Raw genomic sequence first — 27,414 nt, forward strand, 5'->3', positions numbered from 1 at the left:
AACATTCTAAACATATTCATCGTATCTTTACAAATCTTCAAACTGAGCAGAACTGCATTATTTTACTATTCAGTCCTCATAAAAAAAAAAAAAGAAGTGACGCTTCTTCCTTGCAAGTTTGGAGTTTGATGTTGTTTCTGTGGGGGCTTTAAAAATGCGAACAGGAAATGTAGAGAATTCAGTATTACCTAACTGACTTTAAAGTGGACATCTTTGACAAGGAATACAGCAGTTTTCACATTTTTCTATTACTTATTAACTGTTTTATCCTATCCATTTTTTTTTGTCCCTCTGTACTTCAGAACGACAGCCCAGCAATGAAGAAAGCGGTGTCCCTCCTCTCCCTCACCACACCAAACAGTAACCGTAAACGTCGGCGTTTGAAGGAAACGCTGGCTCAGCTCACCAAGGAGACAGAGATATCTCCCTTTCCTCCGCCACGTAAAAGGCCATCGGCAGAGCACTCCCTGTCCATGGGCTCTCTGCTGGACATCTCCAATACCCCAGAGACGTGCAAAGCTTTGGCAGGTTAGACAGTGTTAATGAACATTTGGTCAAGCATCAAAGCCCCTTCTCTGGTCAATCACCTACAGCTCCCACATTTTACTTGCATATCTGGTATTTTGATAGAATGATTTAATACCTTACAGCATAATTTCTTCTGTGATAATGTTTGCTTGTCTTATCCCCTCAAAAGCTATAATAAGACAAACCCCATTCCTTTCCAGAAGACCGAGTAGGGAACAGTACAGTGAGAGAAGGAGGTGATACTGTTACTTACAGGAGTAAGATAAAAAGAAGGAAAACCAGGGAAAGGGCAAGGACAGAGAGGCAAGACTGGAGAAAAAGATCCAACCTGAGTATAAGGTCCTTTCAAGAACCTGTGGAGCAGCAGCCGGGATCATCTATAGGTCAGGTTCTGTCTCACAAGGACTGTGCTGATATTGTTCATAGATATAAGACCAATAAAGAGTCATTTGAAGTCAAAGATCTCCAGAGTAATTTACCAGTTCTGTCAGTGGGTGTGAAACTACATTTTGTGAAGCACTTAATTAAGTTCAGGCCAGAGTGTATTTGAGTAGAAGACAGCATGACTGCACCCTGCAGAACCATTTATCACCCGGAGAAGTGTTAAAAAATCTACTCCTCCTCTGAGAAGTGTTGCTCCCTGATGCAGCTTAACTGAATACTACAATGAACCCTTTGTTTATTATGAAATATTGTACCAGTTATTTTATCAATTCCTCAGTTAAACCTTTTGAATAGATAATCCTTTTGCGGAATCCGTAGATATAGACTTACTCTCAGTTGGGAATAGAAAACTTAAACTCATCACATTAGAACCAGCAGTCACAGACTGTTATTGTATTGTATAAATAGTGACAGTGTGTACCTGTTGAGATAGAAATGCAAGCACTGGACATATTTCAGTCCTGTTTAAATATTTTGGAGATTTAAACATGGCTAGAAGCATTCAAACCTTGAAAAAATTCTGATACACTGGTGGAATAATTAAATCCCTTGCGGCATATTTTCCTCTCTGAGAATGTGTGATTCACACAGTTAAAGAAGGCCACACACCATAGTATTTTTAGTGTGTGCGGCCTTACTGAATTATATTCCTTTTTTTATGCTTGGCAGCCTACAAAGAGATAAATGTACATGATGATCTCAAATGTGCAATCATTTTTGACTTTGACCAATGTGCAGTTCTCACTCATGAGAGCCATATCTTCCTTTCCAGAAGACCAAAGGGGAAAGTAAAGGGAGAACACCATACAAAACTAAGACCAGGGAATAAGATAAAAAGAAGGAAAAGCAGGAAAAGAGGGACAGGACAGAGGGGGCAGAGCAAGTTGAATGATTAATTTGGATGTTTGGGTTTTTTTTGGGCTATTTGTATTCAGGTCTATTTGTACGGAATTCCTTTTAAAATCCTTCATGTGTCCGTGAGATCTTCAATTACATCTTAACAAATTTCCTTTCTCCAGAGAGCTCAAAGCCAGCTAAAAGTTCCACTCCAGTTCTGTCCAAGCAGTCAGCTCGCTGGCAGGTCTCCAAGGAGCTCTACCAGACGGAGAGCAACTACGTCGACATTTTAAGCACCATACTACAGGTAGCTGTGCATGTGTATTTCTGTAGTCACACAACAGACACAATTCTGGGACTCAGTCACAGGTTGGCCAGTTGGTTGCCCTTGACAACAGTGTCAGGCTAAGCTACAATTATTTTGTGTGCGTGTGGGCGTGAGTGTGTGCTCTCTCACTTGGCTTGTCTTATCAGTTGGTCCCAGCTGAGAGTCAAACAGCCGACCACTGAGGGAGAAAATGACCTGCCTGACCATTTCTCCCCTCCCCTTGATCTTGCTTCCTTCTCTTTCTTTCTGCATCAAACATCTTTTAACATGTTTCCTCCAAACATGTGCCCCTCTTGTGCTGTGTCTTCTTCCCTATATTTTACAGAGTTTACATCAGATTTTATGCTCTTCCCTTTTCTTTCAGACTTGTTGAGTTAAACCACATCTGGGAATAGAAGGGTATGGTGTGGACTTCTCCATATTTGATGAGATTTTCCATCATTTGGGGGATTGTGTCAAAAGTAGTTTAACAGTTAAAAAAACAAAACACTGAAACTGCTTTGTTAAATCTTCAGGCTATGGCCATTTTACTAGGGCTGACCTGAATGCTTTGGGGCTTCAAAGCTTCACTGGTTGCCATGGCAGTTGATGCCAAAATCAATACTTAATGGTTATCGACAGCTTCCCTGTCCCAAATTTTCACCCTTGGCTACAGATTCTGTGTTTAAGAAGAGGAAGCTCGTGAGGATGTTACAAATTGATGAATTAATGTTGGGATTTTGTTGATTTAGGAGTACTCATGACTGATGAACTGTTTGTCTGGGGCAGGGGCAACCTGGCCAATTATTGTTTACCTTTAAATAATATACAATTAAAGAAACCATATAGGAGTGAGGGGAATAAACCTCAAAACCAATGAATACAAAAATCAATTGAATGCTAGAAAAACACTTTTTACTAAATATGTTTTTCTCAGTATTATGTCTGAAAATCACATTCTTATGAAACATACTTGTTCTATAAGAAAAGTGACCTCATATGACTTCTGTTGTGATGTGGTGCTATATTTAAAGTAAAGTTAAATGAAAATTAATTGACTTATAGGAGGCTGTAGGCTCCCCTTGGAGGGTGGGTCATATGTTATTTATTCTTCCGTTACTGCTTATGCACTTGCTTTAGATGCAATCTACATTTTGTTGTCTTGTACCTTGGCCTGTGCATTGACAAGTCAAAAATCAAATCTAAAAATCTCAAGTATTTGAGTTACATATTCTTGGGGGGCACCTTTGGGCTCTTATACAGGTGAGATTTGGATCTCATATTCCAGAGTCCCCACACATCTGAGCCAGGGGTAGATTTTAGGATGATTTGGCAACTTGTTGGCAGTCTTCACAGCCCTGTCTGGGAATGTTGTCACCTGCGATTGTAATTGCCTGGTCATCAGATGTTGGGATTGGAGGTGAATGACAATCTCCTTGAGCCAGAAGAAAATTCCTCTCATGTTTATTGTGAACATGGTAATTTAGTGCAGACAGCTGGATTGATAGTTCTAGTATATTAATTGTCACATGACTTGATGAGAATATTGGAAAGATATCAATGCCAATATGGATATTACTCTCAGATTATCATAAGTAGCACACTTGAAGTTCAGTCTTGAAATTCACTTTTCCCCAAAGAAAAAATGTATATATTAAAATTTTTTGGGGGGAATTATGGGGCAACTACTTTTCAGACATCATTTGTTTTGAGCAGGCTGCAGTACATAAAGCTCAATGGTAATTCTAAACCAAAGCAAATAGTCAGATGGACCCTGATGATGGTGATAGAGCATGTATATTCACAAAAAGCGATTAACAACACCTTCATACGTATCCATTCAGAGACATTCACATGCTGATGATGGAGGTTGGTATACAAGGGCCAAGATGCTGACACATTCATACATGGATTTTTTTTCTGTCAGGACGGGTTAGAGAATTTGTGTCTTGGTTATTGAAGTCAGTACCCCTCCAGTCACGAGGAGAAATGTTCTCTCTCCTTAGCAACGGAAGTCTGAACCATGAGAATTTTTTTTGCCATTATGGACAGTGTTCTATGTTTGATGCCAAGGTTTTGAAAGCATCTGTTGTATGGCTAATTGAAATGATTTTATCTGTGCATCTTATAACCAATTATGATGTTCACATGTCTGTTCTTATTTGCAGCTTTTCAAACTTCCTCTGGAAAAAGAAGGGCAGGTAGGGGGACCCATTCTGGCCCAGGAAGAAATTAAGACTATATTTGGCAGTATTCCAGACATCTATGAGGTTCACACCAGAATCAAGGTACTGTATTCAAGGAATGCCCTCTGATTTAGTCATGCAAAAGTCATTGTTTTCATTGATCGCTTAGTTTCAGTAAAAAAAACAAACAAACCTGAAACTCTACTGGGTTCCTTGTCAAAAGTATGTGTGAACTGTAAATCAATTTGATTTGAAGGGACAGACAGGAAGTTGTCACTCTCAGTTGTCGACAGAAAGTCATAATAGTTGACACAGCTTTTCCCTGCGCTTATTGCATAGTTAATAATGTGACAGAGTAAAATCCGAAGTCTGGGATTATGTTGAGTGGCACGCCCATAGATGGTGAGATGCAACCTCTGCATTTGTTTGTTTTATTTTGTTTGCTGTTAGAATTCCGAAAAAAAAAATTAATGTTATGTTCTCATTTCATGATGGGGCAGCAGCTACTTGTCCGTATTACTTTTGATTATTAAATGTATGTCATAAATGTGCAGACGTGTACTCTACTAAGGGTCCTTCACATCTTTGTTTTCAACCAAACTCGGTTAGACAAAATAGCTGTGTTGCAGAGGTGTTGATGTGTGATGCTTTGTTTACCAGAGTGACCTTGAGGAACTCCTGACAGACTGGTCAGAAGACAGGAGTGTAGGAAACATCTTCCTCCGATATGTGAGTACCAGCTCATACCCATGAGTTTTCACAAACCTGGCTGCTTTTGCTCCTGTTACTCATGAACATTTGTACAACCGTTCCCCTTATGATGTTGAAGCTGCCAATGCCATACAGACGTTAGTGGCTCATACTCTGAAATCACAGTAAAGTAGTGGATCTTGTGCTTTGCAAGGTTGATGGCATGGCTTAGTTGGTATTGATGAGCAGTGTGAGTATTGATAACATCCTAATGAGACCATTTCTCAAGACTGGTGTAAAAAAAATGCACTAAAATGACAACAAAGTAGCAAATATGACAAAGAATATCAGAAGCATATTGCAGTAGGGCTCAGTGATTGAACAAGTACATGGAGATATAGACCATATTTTTTTCACATAACAAGAGAGTGACTTAATGACATTTAAGCTGTTTTAGTTGGTCTTTGGTTGACTTTAGTTTCTGTGTGCTTTCATTTAGGTCCTTTGGTTATCTCCACTTCAAATCCAGTAATCCCAAACATTAACATTGGTTTTCTATATTTTCAAAAATATTTAAAGCAGCTATTATGTAATGAATTATGTATGAATGATCATTTAAAGCTAATGTCCCATATGGGCTTTATGAGTGACCAAAACCATCAGATGGTAGATATATTGTTTTTTTGCAGTGCTTCTAAAAATTTCAGCCAAACAGTAACGGGTGCTTTCGGTACTTTCCTCCTGATGAAATTAACATGGCAAAAAATCGACCAATCAGAAGTTTGGTCGAGCCAGAACGTATTGACTAATAAATCGACCAGTCGACTGGGAGATTACAGCCCTAGTTGCATGTAACTTAAAGGTACTCAAATGTTTACCAGCCACAATGTTACACATTTTACTGTCATTATATGAATGATTTATCCTATTCATTTATAGATCACATACATGAACTTGTTGCTGTTCTTATTTCGCTTGCTTCATTTTCTACATTTTCTTTCTTTAAGAAATATTTCTTAGACACTACCACTCATAGTAGCTGTTTCAAAAAAGGTGAAAGCTTTATTCCATTAGAGAGCTGTGTTCCGTACATTCTGACAAACATTGACATGAAGATAGGGCTGGGTGAATAGCACGGACTTCAAAATGCTTGCACTTGACAGACTGCCAGAAGAAAAACGAGAGTAGAAGAAAAAAAATTTTGGTCAATGTGCAAAAATGTGCTGTACATGCTGCATATTTACACCTTAGAACCCATTTGAGAACCAGTGCTGTACACGGACTGTTGATGTTGACACAACCAAGGCCCAATCAAATGTGATTGGTGAAAGCTGCTCAAACAGATACCAGAAGCTTCCATGTCCTTGACGTTTACTCCTTTACCTACAGATTCCGTATTTATTTACTGAATCCATTTATAGAGATTGGACGATAGATAATTGGAAGGTCATATTTGCAACTCCATTTGTCATATGATGTTGCTGTATGTCCGCAGCAATAAGAAAAAAAGCTGCATATTTACACCTCAGAAAGCTGGGCTGCAAAGACGACGGAGGAGAATGCACAAAGATGTGTGATATGTCCAGTTATATTGTAGCTGTGGGACATAAAGGTCATGTGTGCCTTTCAGGTGTAACACCTAACAGAGGTCCAGATTTACACAATGTCTGAGGTACTGATGCCCATCCAATCTTAAGTCCACTCAGAAAAAAAGCATGTTAAACATTGTTTGCCTGTCATCTTGTGGAAAGATTTAAAAAGGCATGACATTGCACATATCTGGATCATGATGTTGTTGCTTCAGCATTGTTTAGATCAGTTTATAGCAATTACATAAGGCATTCAAACACAAGTAGGTGAACCTTTCCATCACTGCTCCAACAAAACGGTTATTTTGGTCATTGTATGATAGGCACAAATGCTGTTTCTTGTTGTCACATAAGACTTTATGCACTTTTAAAGTGAACAATCAGCTTCAGGTGTCTCAAGGGTCAATAGGTTAGTGGTTGCTGGTCTAAAGTGCTTTATACTTAAAGATTTTACTTTGTCAAGACAACCACTGGGTCAGTATATCTGAGGGGAAGCTGAGGGTCTCTGGGATATTACATAGAGGTCCCTCAAACACATGATCAAACTGTAACCTGTTTTCTATATGATCAAACTTTACCACCATGAAAATCGATTCACCAAAAAAATACAAATCTTTCATATTTTGATGGGCACTCTTACCTTAAAGAGACTTTCATTTAGTGCAGCAATGATTATTCTATTAATAAGCTGACTGACAGAAAATGACTTTACTCTCTCCACAACTTGTTTGAAATGGTAAATCTCTCCCTAGTTGGCATACGATAGCAGTAAATGGTCAAAGCCATGTGCTTATACAGACTAATGTCTGGCTTTGTGCATTGAGTATTGACAGAATTTGAACCCCCCTCTACCCCTGGTGTTGGGATGCATCCACCGTTGGATGTCTCTGACCACTTCTCATGTCCTCTCTCCTCAGTCAAAAGAGCTGGTGAAGGCCTACCCACCATTTGTCAACTTTTTTGAAATGAGTAAGGACACTATTGTTCGTTGTGAGAAACAAAAACCACGCTTCCATGCTTTTCTGAAGGTAAGCTATTTGCTATTGGAACTATTTGTTTTTCTGACTTTGTTACACAGAGTACATATTAATAGAAAATCTACACTACTTAAGAGGATGTTGAAACCTTGGGGCCTCCTAACCAATGTTTTTGGATCTAAATGATTAAAGGCACAGAGAATTAGATCTGGTCCAGGGTTGATTGTGAAAATGGTTGATGCAGGGCAATTATAAACTAAAAGTGCTTGGCACTGTCCCTGACTGGCTCAGGTGTCATTATAAAAGTCTGACAATGTCATGTGATCTGTGTAGAGATAAGAAACCAGGACTTCCAAAAAAATGCAGAGGTTTTTTTTGTGATTGTTGCGGGCAAAAATCCTTTCTTGTGTGGCATGTTTTCTTAAAAACTGCGATGGAATATGCCGGATATATATGCAATTTTATATGATGAAATTGCTGGAACTTGCGAAAACTGTGGTTTGATGATTGAGGGGGAAAAAAACGGATTCCCCGCACTCTGTTCTCACTAGGCTACTACCTCAATGTCAAGAGTTATTTCTAATGACTTCCTATGATAAGCAAGCATACTACATCACAGAAAGTGCTGGGAATAATTAGGTTCTCATCTTGTTTCATTTCAGACCTACGTAAACACATCAGTCAAACTTACAAAACGTCAATGAGTCATACCAGTTCCAAGCTTATTTTTGTTGGCACATGAGTCTGATTTGCGGACTTCATCGTGTCCTCTTTGTGGGGTTTTCAGCTTTCCGATGATGTCACTTCACAATGTTCCCAAGGCAACAGGAGGAAAATGGCTGTGTTTGTGTGACATAAATGCAACCTTTTTCAACTTTCTGCAAAGATATGTGACTTTTTTTAAACGAAAATGTGGGGATTATGAAATCATGCAATCCCTGCATAAGTTGCGCATTTTGCGTGAAATCGGTGATTGAGCGGCATCTTTGAATAAATGTGGCCCTGCATGAATATGTGGACGTTGGCTGATTATGTGTTGAATTTTGAGATCACATAATCACGTTTTTCTGGAGGGACTAAGAAGTGGACTGACTGGGTCCACTTAATGTTGATCCTTTTAATAATTTATGACCCAAACCATAGAAGGTTTCACATTGATTAAGTAGAACAGGTTTAAAATTATTAGATGACCCTTTTATAGCCACTGAACAATCTCTGGCATACATTTACAGGATCGTTAACATCTTGTAGTTCCTCTTCAATTCCCAAACAGTTGAAGAACCGAGACAGAATATTTAATCCCTGAAAGGTTTCGTCAATAAACGTTGAATGTGTGAAATAAGGGATCTGATGTTTGTTTAGCAGCTTAATATGAAGACCAGGGATTACGTGTTATGATAATTAAGAATTACATGTTATGATAATTAACATCGTAACATTTTACCAAATGTAGAGCAATGGTGGGCCACATCTTGCAGCTACCGTTACATAAACTGTGACCTTGATCTCTTTGTGACCATGTGAAGACCATTTGTGAGGTGAGGAAGTAATTTGTAGGAAGTGTTGGCTTGAGTAAAAATCTTCTTCTAAATAGGGATTAGTCTGTAGTAGCAACTTTATTGTATTGCTGTGCCTGTTGTTTATATTCACTCACTCATCTTAACACTTGCATGGACAGATCAACCAGGCCAAGCCAGAGTGTGGCAGGCAGTCACTGGTGGAGCTGCTCATCAGACCCGTACAGAGGCTGCCTAGTGTTGCCCTTCTTCTTAACGGTAACACCTGCATGTGCACAAAGCTTTGTTAAAACAGTTAGGAGATTTTTTTTTCTCTCCTAATTACATCCGTCCTTAACTTCTTTATCGTCTTCCTTCAACACCCGCTTCCTTCCTCCACTATCTGTAATTCTTTTTCTTCTCTGTTCTCTTAATTTTTAAGCATGATTTTGATCTCAGCCGTCTGTCTACTTCTTACCAAATGTTCCCTTTCTTCTACCATTGCAGACATAAAGAAGCATACGGCAGATGACAACCCAGACAAGATAACACTGGAGAAAGCAATTGAGTCTCTGAAAGAAGTTATGACGTGAGTTTGCTTGACTTTTCTGTTATGATGATCATACACTCACAATCATTGGATCGCTTTACATGTATTCCCTGTATGTTACCAATATGAGGATTACAAATGCAACACCTTACCATTTTTAAGCCAGGTTTTAAACAATACATATCCTTTTTCAAGCCATCAACTGTGTCTGTCGACTAAGCCTCTGTAAACAACTGCCAGTATTTTGGGGTTCCAGTGTAGCCAGCTGATATTAAGCTCAAGAATTCCTTGTTCTGCCTGCCACTCACTGCTTAAAATCTATATTGAAACATGACATGTTTTCATGTAGTTGAAAGATGATCGTATGAACAGATTGTTTCAAAATTAGCCAGTTTACACTCAGTTAACAGTTTAAAACCATGACAACAGCTTTGTTAAATTGTCAGACTAGAGACATTTTCCCAACCTTGCATCTTGGCCAATACCTCCCCTCCCCTTTGCACTCTACACCAGTGGTTCTCAAACTTTTTTCAGCGATGTACCCCCTGAGAAATATATTTTTAGTCAAGTACCCCCTGACACGGGCAAAACATTTTTGGAAGAAAAAAGAGGTACAGTGCTGTAAAATCAGTGTCTGTTTTGTTAAAGCCAAACAACTTATGTCAGTGAACCTGACAAATACATTCATATTGCAAACATTGCATGTAGAAACAAAAAAGAAAAACAGAAGACGGTGAAGAAGGCATAAAACCAGTCAAAACTCAAATATGCAAAATGCTGCGAATTTATATTGGTCTCTGTAATGGTACAAAATAAAAAATATACATAAACAACTAAAATGTGTTCACAGAAATAAATCTATAACTTAATTATAAATAAATATTTTGTTGACAAAATAAATTAACTTAAGAAATAAAGATTTGCTCACAAAAAATAATTAACGTTACTTCTTTTAGGATCAAAAAAAGAAGATTACACTTAAATCGCTTTGCATTGAACATCTGATTTGATTTGAACAGCATGTAACAGGCAGTGATTTATGAACAGGAAAAAATGTACTCAGTACATTTTAGTGAGAAATATGGGCTTGCACCTCACTGAGGATCTTTGTCATTCTTGGTGGCAGGGAGGCAACTGCAGTGATCAAGCTCTTCTCCAGGCACAGTCTGTTTCTTTGCTTTGTTTTGATCAGTATCATTGCTAAGAAGGAGGCCTCACATAAATATGTGGATGCAAAGGGTAGCAGCTGCTCCAAAGCTTTCTATCCCAGCTCAGGGTGCTCCTGCCTCACACACCCCCAAAACTGTATGAGAGTGGATGCACCAAACTTGCCACGGTCAGATGCTACTTCCATCAGTTTTTCCTGATGAGTGACAGTAAGCTTGCTTCTGTTTGCTTCAGACAAGAGAAATGGGTTTCTCAGCCAATCCAGCTGTGCAGATTTCTCATCCATGTCAGCAAAGTAGGAGTGAAAACAACTGATCAAGTTAGCCAAATGTCCCACTATGACTAACTTCACCGGAGCTGTCGCCACATCCTCACTGGAGAGAAAAGCATCCAGTTGAGGAAAGCAGGTGAAATCCTCCTGATCACATGCCCTCTTCCACATCTCTGCTTTCTTCAAGAAACCACCCACCTTGTCATACAGGTTCAGGATGCTGGTGTCCTTGCCCTGCAGGTACATATTCAGTTCATTCAGTTTCCTGAATATATCTGCCAGATAGCAAAGCTTTGCAAGCCAGTCCGTGTTCTCAAACAAGGTGGCATGGGGAGATCCGTGCTCTATCAGGAAGGTGTGCACTTCAGCTCGCAACTCAAACAGCCTGTTCAGTATTCTTCCACGAGACAGCCAGCGCACTTCAGTATGCAGGAGTAGTTCTGTGTGTTCAGCTCCCGTATTTTCACAGAGGCTGCGGAACAAACGTGCGTTAAGTGGCCTTAACTTGATGAAGTTTATAACTTTAATGCTGTCATTCAAAACATCGTGTAACACAGGGCTCATTTTCTTGGACGCTAGCGTTTCTCTGTGTATCACACAGTGCGTCCACTTGATGTCGGGATTTTCTTTTTTAACCCTCGCCATGAGCCCTTTCGCGCTGCCCGTCATAGATGCAGACACATCTGTGCAGACGCTGCTGCAGGATTTCCAGCTGATAGCGTTTTCGGTGAAAAACATGTTAACGACATTAAAAATGTCCTCTTCCGATGTTCGCCCCTCCGTTTCTTTGCGGAATAGAATGTGTTTGTAGATGTCGTCCATGTCAACGTATCTTACAATGCAACAAGTTACGCATTTCCACTCACATCTGTGGATTCATCCAGCTGCAGTAAAAATGAGTTGCCAAGTTTCCACACAACTTGTTTGACAATGTCTGTGCCCATGTTATTTATTCTGCGTCAAACGGTGTCATTAGACAGAGGCACAGTTTTTACTGTATCCGCTGATTTTTTGTCCAGCATTGTTTCTGCCAACACAACAGTAGCGGGGAGCAGTAGGTCTTCCGCTATGGTGACCTTTCTTTTGGCTTTAGCAACGAGCAAAGACACCGCGTAAGAAGCCTCCAGGGCTTTGGCTTATGTAGTGGAGGCTTTTCGCATTGTGGCTTGGGATGACTTGAAGTCAGAAAGTTTTCTGTTGAAGAACTCTGGTGGCTTACCAACGTGACATCCATGTTTTGTGGTGAGATGCCGCTGGAGATGTGCTGGCTTCATGCTAGCGTTGGCTAATTTCTCCCCGCAAAAAAAAACCAAACACAGTGCCTGGGGTGGGTCAGAGCTCGTGGACGTAAATTCCATTAAAACATACTCTTCCATGTACTTTCTGTACTTTGTCGGCTCTGGTTTTGCCTTCTTTTTCACTTGTTTATCCGTACTTTCAGCATCATTGCTGCTGCGCCTTAGCCACATCTCCATAGTTACAGTGTTATCATGGTAACGACAGTTCGTTGACGAGTGCGCTGGGTCAATGGGTCAAACTAACTTGGTGGGGGGGGGGGGCAGTTTTATTTTAAAGGATATTGAAACTAAATACTGAATATAAAATTCAGTGCATGAACACACAGTTATATTTTATCCAACGTTTTACAAAATAATTTTCCCCAAGACTTATTATTAGGATGAGCCTACTGATTTTTTAAAAGATATTTTGAAAAGCTTCACCTACCCCCTGCAGTACCTCCACGTACCCCCAGGGGTACGCGTACCCCCATTTGAGAACCAGTTCTGTACACGGACTGTTGATGTTGTAACAACCAAGGCCCAATCAAATGTGATTGGTGAAAGCTGCTCAAACAGATACCAGAAGCTTCCATGTCCTTGACGTTTACTCCTTTACCTACAGAGTCCGTATTTATTTACTGAATCCATTTATAGAGATTGGACGATAGATAATTGGAAGGTCATATTTGCAACTCCATTTGTCATATGATGTTGCTGTATGTCCGCAGCAATAAGAAAAAAAGCTGCATATTTACACCTCAGAAAGCTGGGCTGCAAAGACGACGGAGGAGAATGCACAAAGATGTGTGATATGTCCAGTTATATTGTAGCTGTGGGACATAAAGGTCATGTGTGCCTTTCAGGTGTAACACCTAACAGAGGTCCAGATTTACACAATGTCTGAGGTACTGATGCCCATCCAATCTTAAGTCCACTCAGAAAAAAAGCATGTTAAACATTGTTTGCCTGTCATCTTGTGGAAAGATTTAAAAAGGCATGACATTGCACATATCTGGATCATGATGTTGTTGCTTCAGCATTGTTTAGATCAGTTTATAGCAATTACATAAGGCATTCAAACACAAGTAGGTGAACCTTTCCATCACTGCTCCAACAAAACGGTTATTTTGGTCATTGTATGTTAGGCACAAATGCTGTTTCTTGTTGTCACATAAGACTTTATGCACTTTTAAAGTGAACAATCAGCTTCAGGTGTCTCAAGGGTCAATAGGTTAGTGGTTGCTGGTCTAAAGTGCTTTATACTTAAAGATTTTACTTTGTCAAGACAACCACTGGGTCAGTATATCTGAGGGGAAGCTGAGGGTCTCTGGGATATTACATAGAGGTCCCTCAAACACATGATCAAACTGTAACCTGTTTTCTATATGATCAAACTTTACCACCATGAAAATCGATTCACCAAAAAAATACAAATCTTTCATATTTTGATGTGAAAGATTTGTTGTTTGAAATGACCTTACTCTTTCCACAACATTGGTAGAAATAGTAAATCTCGTGTTTCACCTTCAGAAATATGATGGCTTGAGAACAATTTGTGGAACCTTCTTTTTTTTCCAGATTTTTGTTTATTCTGAGTCATTGATTAGACAAAACATGGATATTTAAGGCATCACCAGTGGCTCCAACATATGTGAATGACATTTTTCATTTAATTTTTGTTAGAGCAAACAATTAATGATTCAAAATATTTAAATAATAGGCTAGATTAATTGATCATTATGATAAATTGGAAGTCAAATTTTAATAATTGTCTCTCAGAAATGGTAGGGGAGCTTGACAGCATTGTCATTAGCAAGGAGTCTATATCTTTTTTTTTTTTTTTTTTTTTTGGGATAAAAATTCCAAAATCTGTGTGTGTGTATTTTACAATGATGTAAAAGTGTAATGACCAGAAAGTCATTTTCGTTTTTATGCTTAACATAGAGAGTGCTCTGTGCCTTTATTGAGACTACATTATATTCGGTATATACTGTGCAGATTCATGATCAGTAATATATTTTTTCTGATACTCTTGCTGACCCCCCCTTCTTTCCCTTCAGGCACATCAATGAGGACAAGAGGAGGACTGACGGCCAGAAGCAGATTTTTGATGTGGTTTATGAAGTTGACGGCTGTCCTGTAAGTGAGAGCATTGCTTGCTATCATTTATTATATTCCCCTTAAAATGCGTGCACAGTTCCGTAGTGAATTGGACAGATACAATATGAAGTTTGCCAAACATCAATCATCAATATTTCTATCACACATAGGGATGGTCACATTATTATATTAAGATTTTTGTCAATTCTCAGTTTAGCCACATTAATATAAAAATATAGTAGTATTTCGATAAACTGTTTCTGCACTGGTTGTTTTGACACCATCCATCCATTTTCTACCATTTATCCTGTTAAGAGTTGTGGGGGGCTGGAGCCTATCCCAGCAGCCTTCGGGTGTGAGGCGGGGTTCACCCTGGACAGGTGGTCAGTCCATCACAGGGCCAACACATAGAGACAGACAACCATTCACACTCACAGTCACACCTACGGTCAGTTTAGAGTATCAATCAGCCTAGTCCCCAAATTGATGTCTTTGGACTGTGGGAGGAAGCTGGAGTACCAGAGAGAACCCAGCAGGAACAGGGAGAACATGCAAACTCAGAAAGATCCTGTGCTCCAGCCGGGACTCAAATCCGGAACCTTCTTGCTGTGAGGCGACAGTGCTAAACACTGCACGACTGTGCCGCCTTTGACACATTTGGGGAAAAAATAATGCTTGTCGGTAAGAGATTTTCCGCTTTGTGCATGTTTGTAAAACATATATATTGAAAGACAGAATGTATGGCTTTTTATTTCTCTATGTTGGAATTATGTCTGAAATTCCTTTTTAACCTTGCAATTAAGCCATTTTTGGTAGCCCTAAAGCAACTGACTACATAAAATAACATTCAACAACAAAGTTAAAGTTGTGACTTGAATCATCAACTTCTCTGAAAAGCTCTGGTTGTCACTTAGGTTTAGCATCCCAGGAGATTTGGGGAAAACTCAAGTCCTTCTTTCCTGGCCAATCTTTGGTCAGCTTTCCTTGTTGTTGTCTGGCATTATATCCGCAACCTTTTGTTGAATTTGCTCCACTGCTTCTGCTTATATGATTTTCTATTCTATCTGCAGGCCAACTTGCTGTCCTCCCACCGCAGTCTTGTTCACAGAGTAGAAACAATTGCTTTAGGAGACCAGCCATGTGACCGCGGTGAACATGTCACACTCTTCCTCTTCAATGATTGCCTTGAGGTGAGAATGCACATGCAGGCCATTAACCCTCAACCACCTCTCACAGAAGCCATTCCCATCTAATTTACCTGGCTTACGTTGAAAGAAGGTGCTTATAAATAAACTGCATCCCATGGTGATACAATCTCTGAAATTCCCCACATCTTTCAACTTGAAACAAGAGACTAGAACTTAATGGATGAGAGGTGAAACATCTTCAAGCAAGTACAGTTGAATTTTTATAGTACTTAGATATGAAACTGGGCACTGGTTTCTAATGTCTAGTTCCATATTATTAAAGGAATGCAAACTTTTTGGGAAATATGGTTATTGTCCATCTTCCCCAGGGCCAGACTTGGAGATCGACACTATTCTCTGTGTTGCTTTAGACCCACAGAGATCAGTTGACAACAAGCTTGCTTAGAACAATGAATGTTAGTGGATGGGCAGTGTCGTCTACCTCAATCTTGCACACTGAGCTTCCAAACTTGTAGGTCCTCCACTCTTAGCCTGGTAAGACGACCTGTATTGAGTGAAATTAATAGTTGAGCCCTGTTTTGTTTTTTTTGTTTTGTTTTGCTTTGACTTTTATGAAAATAAGGTTGATGAGGGGATTCAGTTTTGTGTGTTGTCTTGATGTGTGTGCTTGCGTTCCTGCATGTCTTTCTGTTCTTGTTTGAATCAATCCTATTTGAAGTGCAAGACTTTCTTAAGGGTTAGAGTGAAATTATGTTATGGTTAGGCTCAAGGTTTAGTTATGGCATTTAGTTGTGATGGTTAAGGTTAGGTCAAGGCAATGGTTCTCAAACTTTTTGAGGGAGAACATTTTTGGGGGGCCCCAAAACCCCAACAAAATTGTAACAATGGCTTAAATATCACTTTAATTGAAAGAAACATCAATATTATTGTAAAATGAAAAGAAGTTCAATTATTGCTTGAACAGTACAAATACACTCCACAAAATTTCTCCCTTTTCCAAATGACAGTTGGAAATTTGCAATTATCTTGTTATAACGATAACAAGGTAAAAAAAAAATTAGAACAAGATACAGATAAAAAAAATAGATATTTTAACAGTATCAGTGGCTGCAATGAGCCCGTTTACATGAGCAAACTCTCAGAACAATAAAGCGCATACTGCACAACTGTGCAAAAACAAGTACAGGTATACAAAAGGCACTGTACAAGGGTATTAGTGCCTGTAGTGAGCCTGTTTTTTATTGCAGATTTTTCAAAATGAGGCTGCAGGCTTGTGACTGACACTCAATTCACACTCAGTGTTCAGCTGAGGTCTGTAGTTGGTTTTGAGGGAGGCTACAGCAAAAAAACCAAAACAAAACTCAGAGGTAGGAAATGGCAAAGTGAAGCAGAATACTCATAGCCCTCTGTGCACTGAGCAGATGTTCTCTCTCCACACAAATCCCCAGAACTCGCTTAGTGTCTGTGATGCAGACTTTAGTCTCAGGGAGGAGTCTGATGTCATCTCGATGAACAGTTCCTCTTCAGTAGAGCTGAAATCAGAAAGTGCCACTGCAATGAAGTGACCTCTCAATCAGTCATACTGAGCTCTGCTGTCTGAGAAGTATTTTTAAAAGAATCTCTCACTCCTGACAGAGGTGTGATCCTTAAGACATGGAATTACTGTTGTGGCATTCATATCATTGGATTCCACAAATTTCACTCAGATTCTCAAAGGAGTCTTTATTTCCCCTCTCCAGGCATTTGTGCCACAACTCCATCCTTCTAATGAAGGAGCTGATTTTTGTCTGCAAGATGAGGAATGTGTTTGTTTCTGCCTTGAAGTTGTAAATTTTAGTTTTCCAAATACGTTGCAAACATATGCCAGTTTCATCATTAATTGTTCATCAGAAAAACTTGGGAGCAGGTTCATTGATGCATTCCTCCTCCAGAAACATCCAAATTCCTTTTCAGCAAAATTTACATCAGCAAAAAAAAAAATCCCTTTCAGAGCTCAGACCCGAATGATACTACCTTAATTCACAAGAGCCATCATTCTTTACTGTCCAGCAAGTACAACACAGTTGAGTGTCCTGCTCCCATCTCCTCACACAGTACAGAGAAAAGTCCTGATTTCAGGGGTCTTGTCTTGTTGAAGTTGACAACGTTAATGTCATCAGTCAAAGCAGCATTAAGTTCTGCAAACACCCTCACAGAGCTCTCCCATTTCAGCCTGTGGTCTGTTAGGTAATGGTCAATGATATGGAAGAGCTCATCAGCAGTTGCTCTCTTTGTGACATACTTGGGGAAAAAAGTAAATCCTCAGTAAGCGACTCTGATGTGACATAGCAAATGTAAGCAATAATCAACAGTCATAATTTGACATACTTGGGGAAAAAAGTAAATCCTCAATAAGCGACTCTGATGTGACATAGCAAATGTAAGCAATAATCAACAGTCATAATTGATATCAGTGGCTTCATCCACTTGCAAGGCGAAATTGGTGTCTTTCTGTTTTTCTATTAGTTGATCTTGTCCTGTGAGATGTTCCATATACACCTTGCGACATGTCATTGGACAGGGGGACAGATTTTAATTTAGCAGTGCTTTTTTCATTGATCATAATTAACACCATATGCAGAGCAGCAGGTAGTATGAGCTACTCTGCAATCGTGTGTGGTTTGCTGGTCCATTCGATTCTGTATGTGACCTTATAGGACACCAGTTGTGCTTTGTTGTTTACAGATGCTGTTTGTTTGAAGCCGTTTTCCTGCTTACGGTATTCATAAAGTTTCCTCTTAAAAAACTCATTGGCTTCTTGACATGGTTTAGAGTGTACAGTCCCTAAGAGTCTCTTCAGTTTATTACGTTTCACACTGTCTTCTGCCAGAGTTTTGAGACTCAACACACAGTCCTTTCTTCATTTCCTACCATATTCACCGTGAATCCAAGGCTGAGATACGTTATGTCATATTTTCTCATCTTGGATTTGGTTCGGAATTATTGTTCACATCAGCTGATGTCACCCCAGAAAGACACTTGTCCATTTTCCAAACTTACACTTGTCTAGTCAAGTGAGAAATTCCCATGGCAGTGAATTTGTTTGTTGTACGTCCCTAAAATGAGTTTTGGGTTCCTCTGATGCCAAAACATTGGTTCCGCCTGCTGCATCAACACCCAGGAGAAATCTTGCGCACCCCACAGTTTGAGAAATGCAGGGTTAAGGGACTATGGAACGCATACACATCAGTGTAGGTCCTCTCAAAATTATGAACACAACAGTGTTTGCAGGTGTACGTGTGTGTTAATCAGTGAAGGGGCATCATAAGATCATAATTATAGAGGGCAATCGAGAATATGTGTTGATTGAAGAGTGTTATCAAGACCTCCTGTCGAGTGTGTGTGTGTGTGTACGTACATCTGAGGTGATGCACACTGACATACATGCATTTCTAACAGTTTGCCATGTATTTGTGAATGTATAATAAGTGCATGTTGTGTTAGTGGGTGATCTCACTCCTTTCCTATTTGATCAATAATCATCAGTTAACCTTTGCTTTCACAGAATAGGTCTAACTATACTGCCAGTGTATTCTTTCCTCCTCACATTGGTATCCCTTGGTCCCTCCTTCTTTCCCTTCCTTGTTCCTCAGTTTCTAATTAATGTGACATTAATGAGTTGCATCGTTTACCTCTGTGAAGGCTTATTGATTTATTGCCAGATAACCAATAACTACTCCCCCCACACACTGCAAAAAGCATCTACACCCAGTTGACAATTGCAAATACACACACGTACGGGACAATACCTAGAGATGACCCTAATGTTGCCTTCAGAGTTGCTGTTTCATTGCTCTGCATGTGTGTGTGTGCAGATTGCAAGGAAACGCCACAAGGTGATCAATACATTTAAGAGTCCACTGGGACAGACACGACCGCCACCCCCGCTCAAACATATTGCACTGATGCCGCTGTCCCAGATTCGAAGAGTTCTGGACCTGCAGGATACCGATGGTAACAGAGTAACTATACAAACACTGCAAAATAAACACATCACTCATCTTTGTCAGTTCATGCTGAGATGGGTTAGGGTCAGAAGTGTCCTGTAAGCAATCCTATGAAATGGCCTTTAACAAGGTATACCTGTGCGTGCGTGCAAATATGTATCCTGGTTGGCATGTTTCTTCATCACATGAACACATGCAGTGTAGTTTATTTTCACTGACTCTCTACTTGCTGTTCTTTTGTTAAAAATGGTCACTGCAGCAGCAAATTGGGATTAACTGGTTTCTGAAAATACCAAATTACAGTGAGAGGGTGTTTTTAGGAATTACTGCACCTTTTTCAAAAACTAACTTATTTTTATCGTTGTTCTTTTTTAATTTTAGGATTTACATCCTCAGTTGAAAATGATGGATTTGAGACTCATTGTTATTATTGTTATTATTTTTAATGAAGAAATTAATGTATTTACTTATTTTTGGAAAAAAAATGAACACTATGGTGGCAGCAGCCAGTTTATATTTAGATGAGCTGACTGTATAAGAGTAAACAATGCAGGTATTTCTGACAGTTTCGTCCTTCATTAGTTGCGTGTGAGCATAGACAGTTTGGAGATGAATGAAAACACTAAGGATTGATGTTTATAGACTTGGATGATGCACTAAATGTAATTATCTCTCACTTTTTTCTCTCTGCTCTTATCTTTCCATCTGTTTCCCCTTCCTTTCTCACAATGGCAATTTTCCATTATCCTTTTTATCCTCATTCTCTTCATCTCTCCTGGATCGCTCCTATCTTACCTCCAGAATGTGTGAATGCTTTTGCCTTGGTCGTTCGCCCTCCGACTGAACAAGAGAACTTGTTGTTCAGCTTCCAACTGGCAGGAGAGGAAATGGTTAAAAGCGTCTGGCTGCGCACACTTTGCCGCCATGTTGCCAACACCATCTGCAGAGCTGACGCGGTGAGAAGCAAAACATATACACACACATAGAAAGAGTGCGAGTCAAAGAAACCAGGTAGTTTGGCAGTTAAACAGGGAGGAAGAGAAACTTCACTGTTCAGTCAGGAAAAGGTCTCTACAGTGAACATTGAAAAGCAAACCTATAGCTGTCGATGACTTTTCAAAGAAAAGGCCATGTTAACATTTGGGGTATAGTCCAATTCCAAGTAGCTCAATAGAGACCTGCTCACCTTAGAATGGCTGGTTCCAGAGCTAAATTTTCCTGTTCACTGGCAAATTAACAAATCTAGATATAATGAGTTTTACAATAGGAACCAAGCTAATCAGCAAGTAGATGAATAGTAACCACAGTGTTGGATTCAGTACATAAACAGAAAAGGACAATGGAGCATAAAGGAAAAGGTACAAGACTGCGTACATAAGTATATGAGAAATCAAGGAACTTGTCATCATATGCCCAGGGTTGTCTAAAATGAGCAACTGATCATTTTGCTGTTGCTTTCAAACTTTTCCCTGATATCAATGTATTTATAAAATCTTGTGAATAGAATCAAGAGGAAAATCATGTCTCTGCAGCTAAATTATAGTAAAATGATCATAAGAACTTGTGAAACTCAAAATGGCCAACAGAGATGAGTTTGGTTAATATTCCACGGTAACCGAAGCAAACTCATTTGATGTCTATATATAGGGTGTGCAGCTTTGTAATCAACCTCATGTGTTCTTCAATGCTTTGAATGAAATATTGAGACTACAGAAGAACATTTACTGAAATATTAGTTTTCTGCTGGGAATAGCCGAGTATGATAAACAACTTAAAATATTTACACCCAACAAAAACCCAACTCTTGTTTTTCCCCTATTTCAACTCGAAGCTCATAGACTTCTTATGTTCTTTTTCACTTATATTGTAAGAGCCACTTTATCTCATAATAGTATCTGTTGATTGTGATGTTATTTTTGTGTTGTGGCTGCAATTAGATTTGTTGAGTAGATCATGTATGACAGACTTGCTTTTTGTGTGAAATTGTAGAGAGGTCGTCAGATGAAGGTTTTACAACATGTATGAAATGCATGCATTTTAAACTGCCGTAAGTTGGGGGGTATTCTATCACGTTTGCTTAAAACAACCAGGCTAAGGTGGTAAACTTGAGGCTTAAATTAGCTCCAACTCCCAGTGAGTTCATTCAAGTGAATTCAGTTGGCTCCTACCGACACTTATTTGAGTCTCACCTGTTAAGCTGCACATCTTAGGCACACTCTCAGAAAGATGAAAAGCCTGGATCAGGCAAGAGCCAGAAATGTTGCAAAATGGCTCAAAAGGAGAAAGAAGAGAGAGCAGCGGCATTTCTGCTGCTGCTGAGCAGACACTCCTCATGGAGAGGACTACAAGGACAAAATAACCCGTAAGGGAAATACAGCTGTCATCAACAAGGCTGAGCTTGGCAGAGCAATATCAACAGGCTAAATGCATACATGACACAAAGATTATATAGTTTTAGTAAATGTTTTTTAAATCACTTTTAATATAATGATGCCTATTGAATTTAAGTTTATCATAGCTAATGACATTCACCACATCTCTCTACTCACTGTATATGAGATTTATCACATATATCTAATGATCATAGATACAGACTTTAGATAATGATACCTCTGATTTTACCAAATCATTGTAATTAATTTTGTAATCAATTAAATAATGAATTTTATTGTGAGTTAGATTTTGCTAATAGTCAGCTTAGATTGGAATACTCTTTTTACTGTGTATGAAGCAGTGCAACTGTGTTGGACATCAAGTGTGAAATGGGCCATGGGCTGCCATGTATGCTGTGGAGTCGTGGTTGATGTCACAACGTAAAGTTAACCTGATGAAAAGAAATCTTTCTTCAATTTGTCTTTGTGGACCGTGAGTACATTACATTCCCAATTACACTGAGAAAAGTAGAGTCAAAAACAAAAGATTCTAGCAGACTAATTGGCCAAAACATTCGTTCACAAATGTGTTCAAATCTGAGTGAGTGAGCGCCTCGTCCCTCCAGCTGCCAGGTGTGACATATCATCATGGTGATTAACAGCAAGATGATTGACCAGTATGTAACAATAAAAGGACCCTCTCAGATCTGCAGTTCTATCTCGAAGTAAGACTTGAATTATGGTCATTTCACATTGAGATACTGGAGAAATTCAGAAATGTATGTGTATCATATTCACTTCATCTTTCTCTCTTCTTCACTCCATTCTCCTCAACACGTTTTCTTCTCATGTCCTTATTGTGTTTCATTTTCACAGCTCATTTCCTATCCCCTTCATTCTTTCCGACACTTTCTCTTTCACTCCCCCCCTTCCCCTCATCATCCTGACTAACTCTTCATTTTACTTTTTTCTGCTCCTCTTCCTTCTTTCAACTTCTGCTTTTCATTCCTCCCACCCCCCTCATCCTCTCATCTTCCTTCCTCTCCAGCTCCAGAGGTTTACTCCTGTCCTTTCCTCTCTTCCTTGATACATTTTTTCTCCATTAGACTAGTTTTGCATGATTCACAGTTCAGTAAAATCATTTCTGCTGCCTCTTTGTTTATCCTCTGTCTGCAACAAGCTGATTTAACTCCTGTCTCCCGAAGACCCTGCTCCCTAAAAGCTTGCTTTTCTCTGTTTGGCCAACAGGACCAAGGGTTAGAGTCCTTGCACTTCATAGATGTGTTTTGTCTTTAGTAGCATGTGAAGACATCCATGACATCAGCTCAAAAGACATGTAGTACGTTGTTTACATTCTGGCTTGGCAATATGTTCAGGTGTTCAGATGTAGTCAATACTGCTAATCATTATGAGAAGTACCAAATCATTAGAGACTGATTTTCGCTGCTGACTTAGCTTGGTCAGTTTTGTTTTTATGGGCTAAAAAAAAATCCATGATACATTACAAATAAAGTGTGTCTTGAACCACATTTAAATTAATTTATTTAAAGTGATCTGAACAGTTCCCCGTAAGCAAGCACTTCTGAGACAGTAGCAACAAATACCTACTGTTTAACAGACAGAAACATTGAGTAGACCTAGGCTCTGTGTATGCAGGCATCTGCCTCAAATGGTTGAGATGAAGGGGAGCCTGACAGACAGATTGAGGCAGATGGGCAGGGACAAAGTACAATATTTGGAATAGTTTCTTGTCATTATGGATCTCTACACCGATCAGCCAAGCTACTGAAACCCCTGAAAGAAGCCCTGCAATAAATCCCCCTTGATGGGTGTTATAATGTTCAATAATGTCAGTTTTTATTGAGTCTGTTTTAGAGACATTTTTATAATTTTCACTGTCATTTTGCAGGCTGTCGAATGTTACTGAGTTATACCCAGACCTTTTCCTAATATTTAAGCACCTTAAAGGGTTAGTTAACCCAAAAAGGAATATTGCATCGTTATTTACACTCCCCCATGCTAATAGAAGGTTGGATAAAGATTTAGTTCACAAAACACTGCTGTTGTTTCACAGGAAGTGGTATTGCAGTAATCTCCCATGCATTTGAAGTTAAAGTCACCCAAGTGAAGCCATGTAGCCTTGAATTTGTATTGAAAAGCAACTTACTTTGTATCAGCAGTATGGATACAATTTATGGTTTTCTTATAATTTCTTTTACATTTGAAAATTGTTTACCATTCATTGCACTTGTTTGGGAAGTTATTGCAAAGCCTTTCCTGTGGAATTCCAGCAGTGTTTTGTGGACTAAAAAAAACATCTGACCTTCCATTGAACGCAAGTAGATAATAACTGATTTTAGCTAAAGACTGATAATGAAATTTCATTTTTGGTTGAAGTCCCCTTTAATTTATGTAAATCAGATGGACGGATACACCTATCCCAGTCAACCCAGTATATTTCACCACAAATTACAGCCTTCAAAATGACCAGTAAGATAAATGAATTTGTCTCTAAAACAGATTTGGTAAAACCACAAACCTAATCCTCATTCATAACAGGACTGTTGTATTATGGTCAATCATAAATCTGTTTATAGTTGTAAGGCTTTGGCTGATCAGTGGATGTCTCTGTGGAGAAAGCTCTACCAGGCCTGTGATGTGGATGCTTGTCACAAGATTAGTTCAGTGGTGGTCTGGTAATGGAAAACCTACTTGTTGAGGTGTTATTAAGTTTATTTCATTCCTCAAGGCTGATGTATGTATTTTTCCTGTGAAGTATAATTACCAAGGCCATGAGGATATATGGAGGGGAAACTGTGTTTAGCAGAGTAAGCAGCAGGGGGCGATGTCAGCTTCCTTTCAGCTTAATGCCTCACAGCTGCATTCCTGATGATGTTTTCCCTGGGTCAGGGCTGCAGTATGAATACTAACAAGACCAATCCCTGCTTGTTAAAATCTTTGCGTGTGTGTGTGTGTGTGTGTGTGTGTGTGTGTGTGTGTGTGTGTGTGTGTGTGTGTGTTTTAACATCACCTCCTTTGACTATTTTGACCGCCAAATATTATGTATCTGCTCACAGATGATGTGAATTGCAGGTCAGGTCAATATGTTGTAAATGGAGACTGAGGCTTTAATGTTTTCTTGTTACCAGGCGGACCTGATTCAGTGCACAGACCCAGACTCATTACAGGTCAGCACCAAGGATATGGACAGCACCCTGAGCAAAGCCTCCAGAGCCATCAAGAAGACGTCAAAAAAGGTCAAACCAGAATCTGATTTCTCATATTCAACTTTCTCAGTTGTACTCTTTCACAGGTGGGATCATTATGAAAGTAGGAATGCTGAGTGGTCCAACCTCCAGAATTTGAGGTTTTCAAAGTAGCAAACTAATTCACACAGAATTAATTTTGGCAATTTGAAATTATTCACTAGACATCTGGTTTGCCACTTTTGATGTTATTGTGCAGTTCCATAACAATGGGCAGGCAGTGAAATCTGCTTTGGATTTTTATTTTTTATTTTTCTTTCCTTTCTTTTTAGCAGCTCGAAAGCTTACCCAAAGTGGGAAGCTCCAGGATTTGAATATTTAACTCTATATAAGCATGATGCTGCTTTTGGAACAAAGAGATACAGATAGTACTATTGTAAAATGGCATGGAGAAAGCGGCTGATCTGGCTTTTGGAAGTACTCAAAGAAGTAGTTGAGAGCAGTGAAGGTTAAGAGGTTAACCAAATGTTCTAGGGCACTGTGTAGGCTCTGTTATTCTTGCTTTTACTCATATCCTAACACAGATGCAGAGATCCACAGCTGATATCTATTCAAGAAAATGCAGTGCTCTTATGCTTGTGCATGGGACTAGAGCTAATAATGCAGATAGAAAAATATAAATAATAATGATGACAATAATACTTGTGATAACAATATGAAGGCTGTAAGCTCAGAGTCCAAGTAGAGTACTCAGACTGAGAAGTAATTTTCAGCAAGCCATCATCATGAAAGTGAACATCATGTTTTTCATGGTGACAGGAAGATCTAACAGGGTGATATTCCCTGGTTGCTGATGTATGTTGATGTATTTGTAAAAACAGTTACTCTGTCTCACGCCACATACTTCTCTATATACTCTACTAATGATGTCAAAAAATAGTGTCTTATGAAGACCTGCATGGTGTCACTAAAGGAAATAGTCTGAATTCTTATTATTTTTAAGGTTAAGATGAATCAGTATAACTCATTTGCATCATGCTCACTTGCTGATTAAAAACAAATTGTTCCAAAAAAGCTGCATTAGTTTCATCTTTCTTGTGGAGAAAATGCTCTCTGTAATTATGTTCTATTGTTATGAAAAGAAAAACAACCCAATAATCATTTTAGTGTATCTACATGTAGCCATTGGAGGCCCAAATAACCTTTTTAAGAATATAGATTCACGTTTTCCTCAGTCCTGTTTTCACAGGAACACTAAAAAGATAACACCCTGAAAGGTGTCATCATACTGTTGTTGTCCGTCCATCCATCCATCCATCCATCCATCCATCCATCTTCTTCCCCTTATGCGGGGGCAGCAGCCTAAGCAAATAAACCCAGACTTCTCTTTCCTCTTGCTTCTTTGTCCAGCTCCTCACGGGGGATTCCCAGGCCAGCTGAGAGACAGTCTCTCAAACTTGTCCTGGGTCTTCCCTGAGGCCTCCTACCATTTAGATGTGCCCTGAAAACCTCCCCTGGGAGGCATCCTGACCAGATGCCAGAGCCACCTCATCTGACTCCTCTCGATGTGGAGGAGCAGCGGCTCTACTCTGAGGTCCTCCCAGATGGCAGAGCTTCTCACCCTTTTTCTAAGGGAGAGACCAACCACCCTCCAGATGAAACTCATTTTAGCTGCTTGTACCCACAATCTTGTCCTTTTGGTCATTACCTAAAGCTCATGACCAGAGGTGGGGGTAGGAACATAGATCAACTGGTAAATTGAGAGCTTTGCCTTTAGGCTCAGCTCCCTCCTCACCACAATGGACCGATGCATAGTCCGTATCACTGTAGACCATCTCACTTTCTATCTTTCCCTTACTCTCAAACAAGACCCCAAGGTACTTGAATTCCTCCACCTGGGGCAGGGTCTCATTCCTGACAGCACCATATATGGTGTTGACTGTGCACAGCTTCTCCCTCCTGAGATGGTGGAAAGTTGTCCAGAATCTCTTCAAATCCATCCGGATATTGTTCTCTGTGGCCTTGCCAAACCTCCCGTGTCTGACTTTTTGCCTTGGCAACCGCCAAAGCTGCACACGTCTTGCCCTGCCAGTACCCATCAACTGCTTCCCAGACTCCTTCCTCTGCATGACAATATCCCTCAGCGTCGGTGTCCACCGATGAGCTCATAGATTACTGCCACGACAGGCACCAACTACCTTACAGCCACAGCTCCAATCTGCTGACTCGACAATGGAGGCACGGATCATGGCCGACTCAGACTCGATGTCCAATGCTTCC

The 27,414-nt window shown here is 39.6% G+C and overlaps 2 protein-coding genes across 8 annotated transcripts in view; one reads left to right on the forward strand and one right to left on the reverse strand.

Annotated features, from left to right (window-relative positions):
- ect2 (epithelial cell transforming 2) overlaps positions 1-27,414 on the forward strand; it is a 52,536-nt gene that overhangs the window by 14,458 nt on the left and 10,664 nt on the right. For 5 of the 7 annotated variants that reach the window (XM_086225307.1, XM_086225308.1, XM_086225310.1 and 2 more), the window contains 13 exons: positions 303-528; positions 729-911; positions 1,992-2,116; positions 4,285-4,404; positions 4,963-5,031; positions 7,499-7,609; positions 9,237-9,333; positions 9,562-9,643; positions 14,383-14,461; positions 15,493-15,612; positions 19,425-19,563; positions 20,358-20,512; positions 25,078-25,185. In XM_086225307.1, coding sequence (XP_086081433.1) covers positions 303-528; positions 729-911; positions 1,992-2,116; positions 4,285-4,404; positions 4,963-5,031; positions 7,499-7,609; positions 9,237-9,333; positions 9,562-9,643; positions 14,383-14,461; positions 15,493-15,612; positions 19,425-19,563; positions 20,358-20,512; positions 25,078-25,185 — 1,614 coding nt within the window. The remainder of the gene's footprint in view (positions 1-302; positions 529-728; positions 912-1,991; positions 2,117-4,284; positions 4,405-4,962; positions 5,032-7,498; positions 7,610-9,236; positions 9,334-9,561; positions 9,644-14,382; positions 14,462-15,492; positions 15,613-19,424; positions 19,564-20,357; positions 20,513-25,077; positions 25,186-27,414) is intronic. The other 2 variants (XM_086225311.1, XM_086225313.1) reach the window with 1 other exon arrangement.
- On the reverse strand, positions 10,866-11,864 carry LOC147250410 (zinc finger BED domain-containing protein 5-like). Its single transcript, XM_086225091.1, has 2 exons — positions 11,240-11,864; positions 10,866-11,164 (listed from the first exon to the last, which is right to left on the reverse strand). Exons 1-2 carry the CDS (start codon positions 11,862-11,864, stop codon positions 10,866-10,868), a joined length of 924 nt encoding a protein of 307 aa, XP_086081217.1.

The sequence above is a fragment of the Aulostomus chinensis genome, chromosome 14 (genome assembly GCF_037954235.1).
Source record: "Aulostomus chinensis isolate RoL2024-O1b breed Wild chromosome 14, RoL_Achi_v1.0, whole genome shotgun sequence".
Classification (NCBI taxonomy): domain Eukaryota; kingdom Metazoa; phylum Chordata; class Actinopteri; order Syngnathiformes; family Aulostomidae; genus Aulostomus; species Aulostomus chinensis.

Excerpts from the sequence above, each read along its gene's own strand:
- LOC147250410 (XM_086225091.1), bottom strand. The coding sequence starts at position 11,864 with ATGGACGACATCTACAAACACATTCTATTCCGCAAAGAAACGGAGGGG. Across the intron at positions 11,165-11,239 it reads CCTGAACCTGTATGACAAGG|TGGATGCTTTTCTCTCCAGT; the intron begins TGGGTGGTTTCT and ends GCTTTCCTCAAC.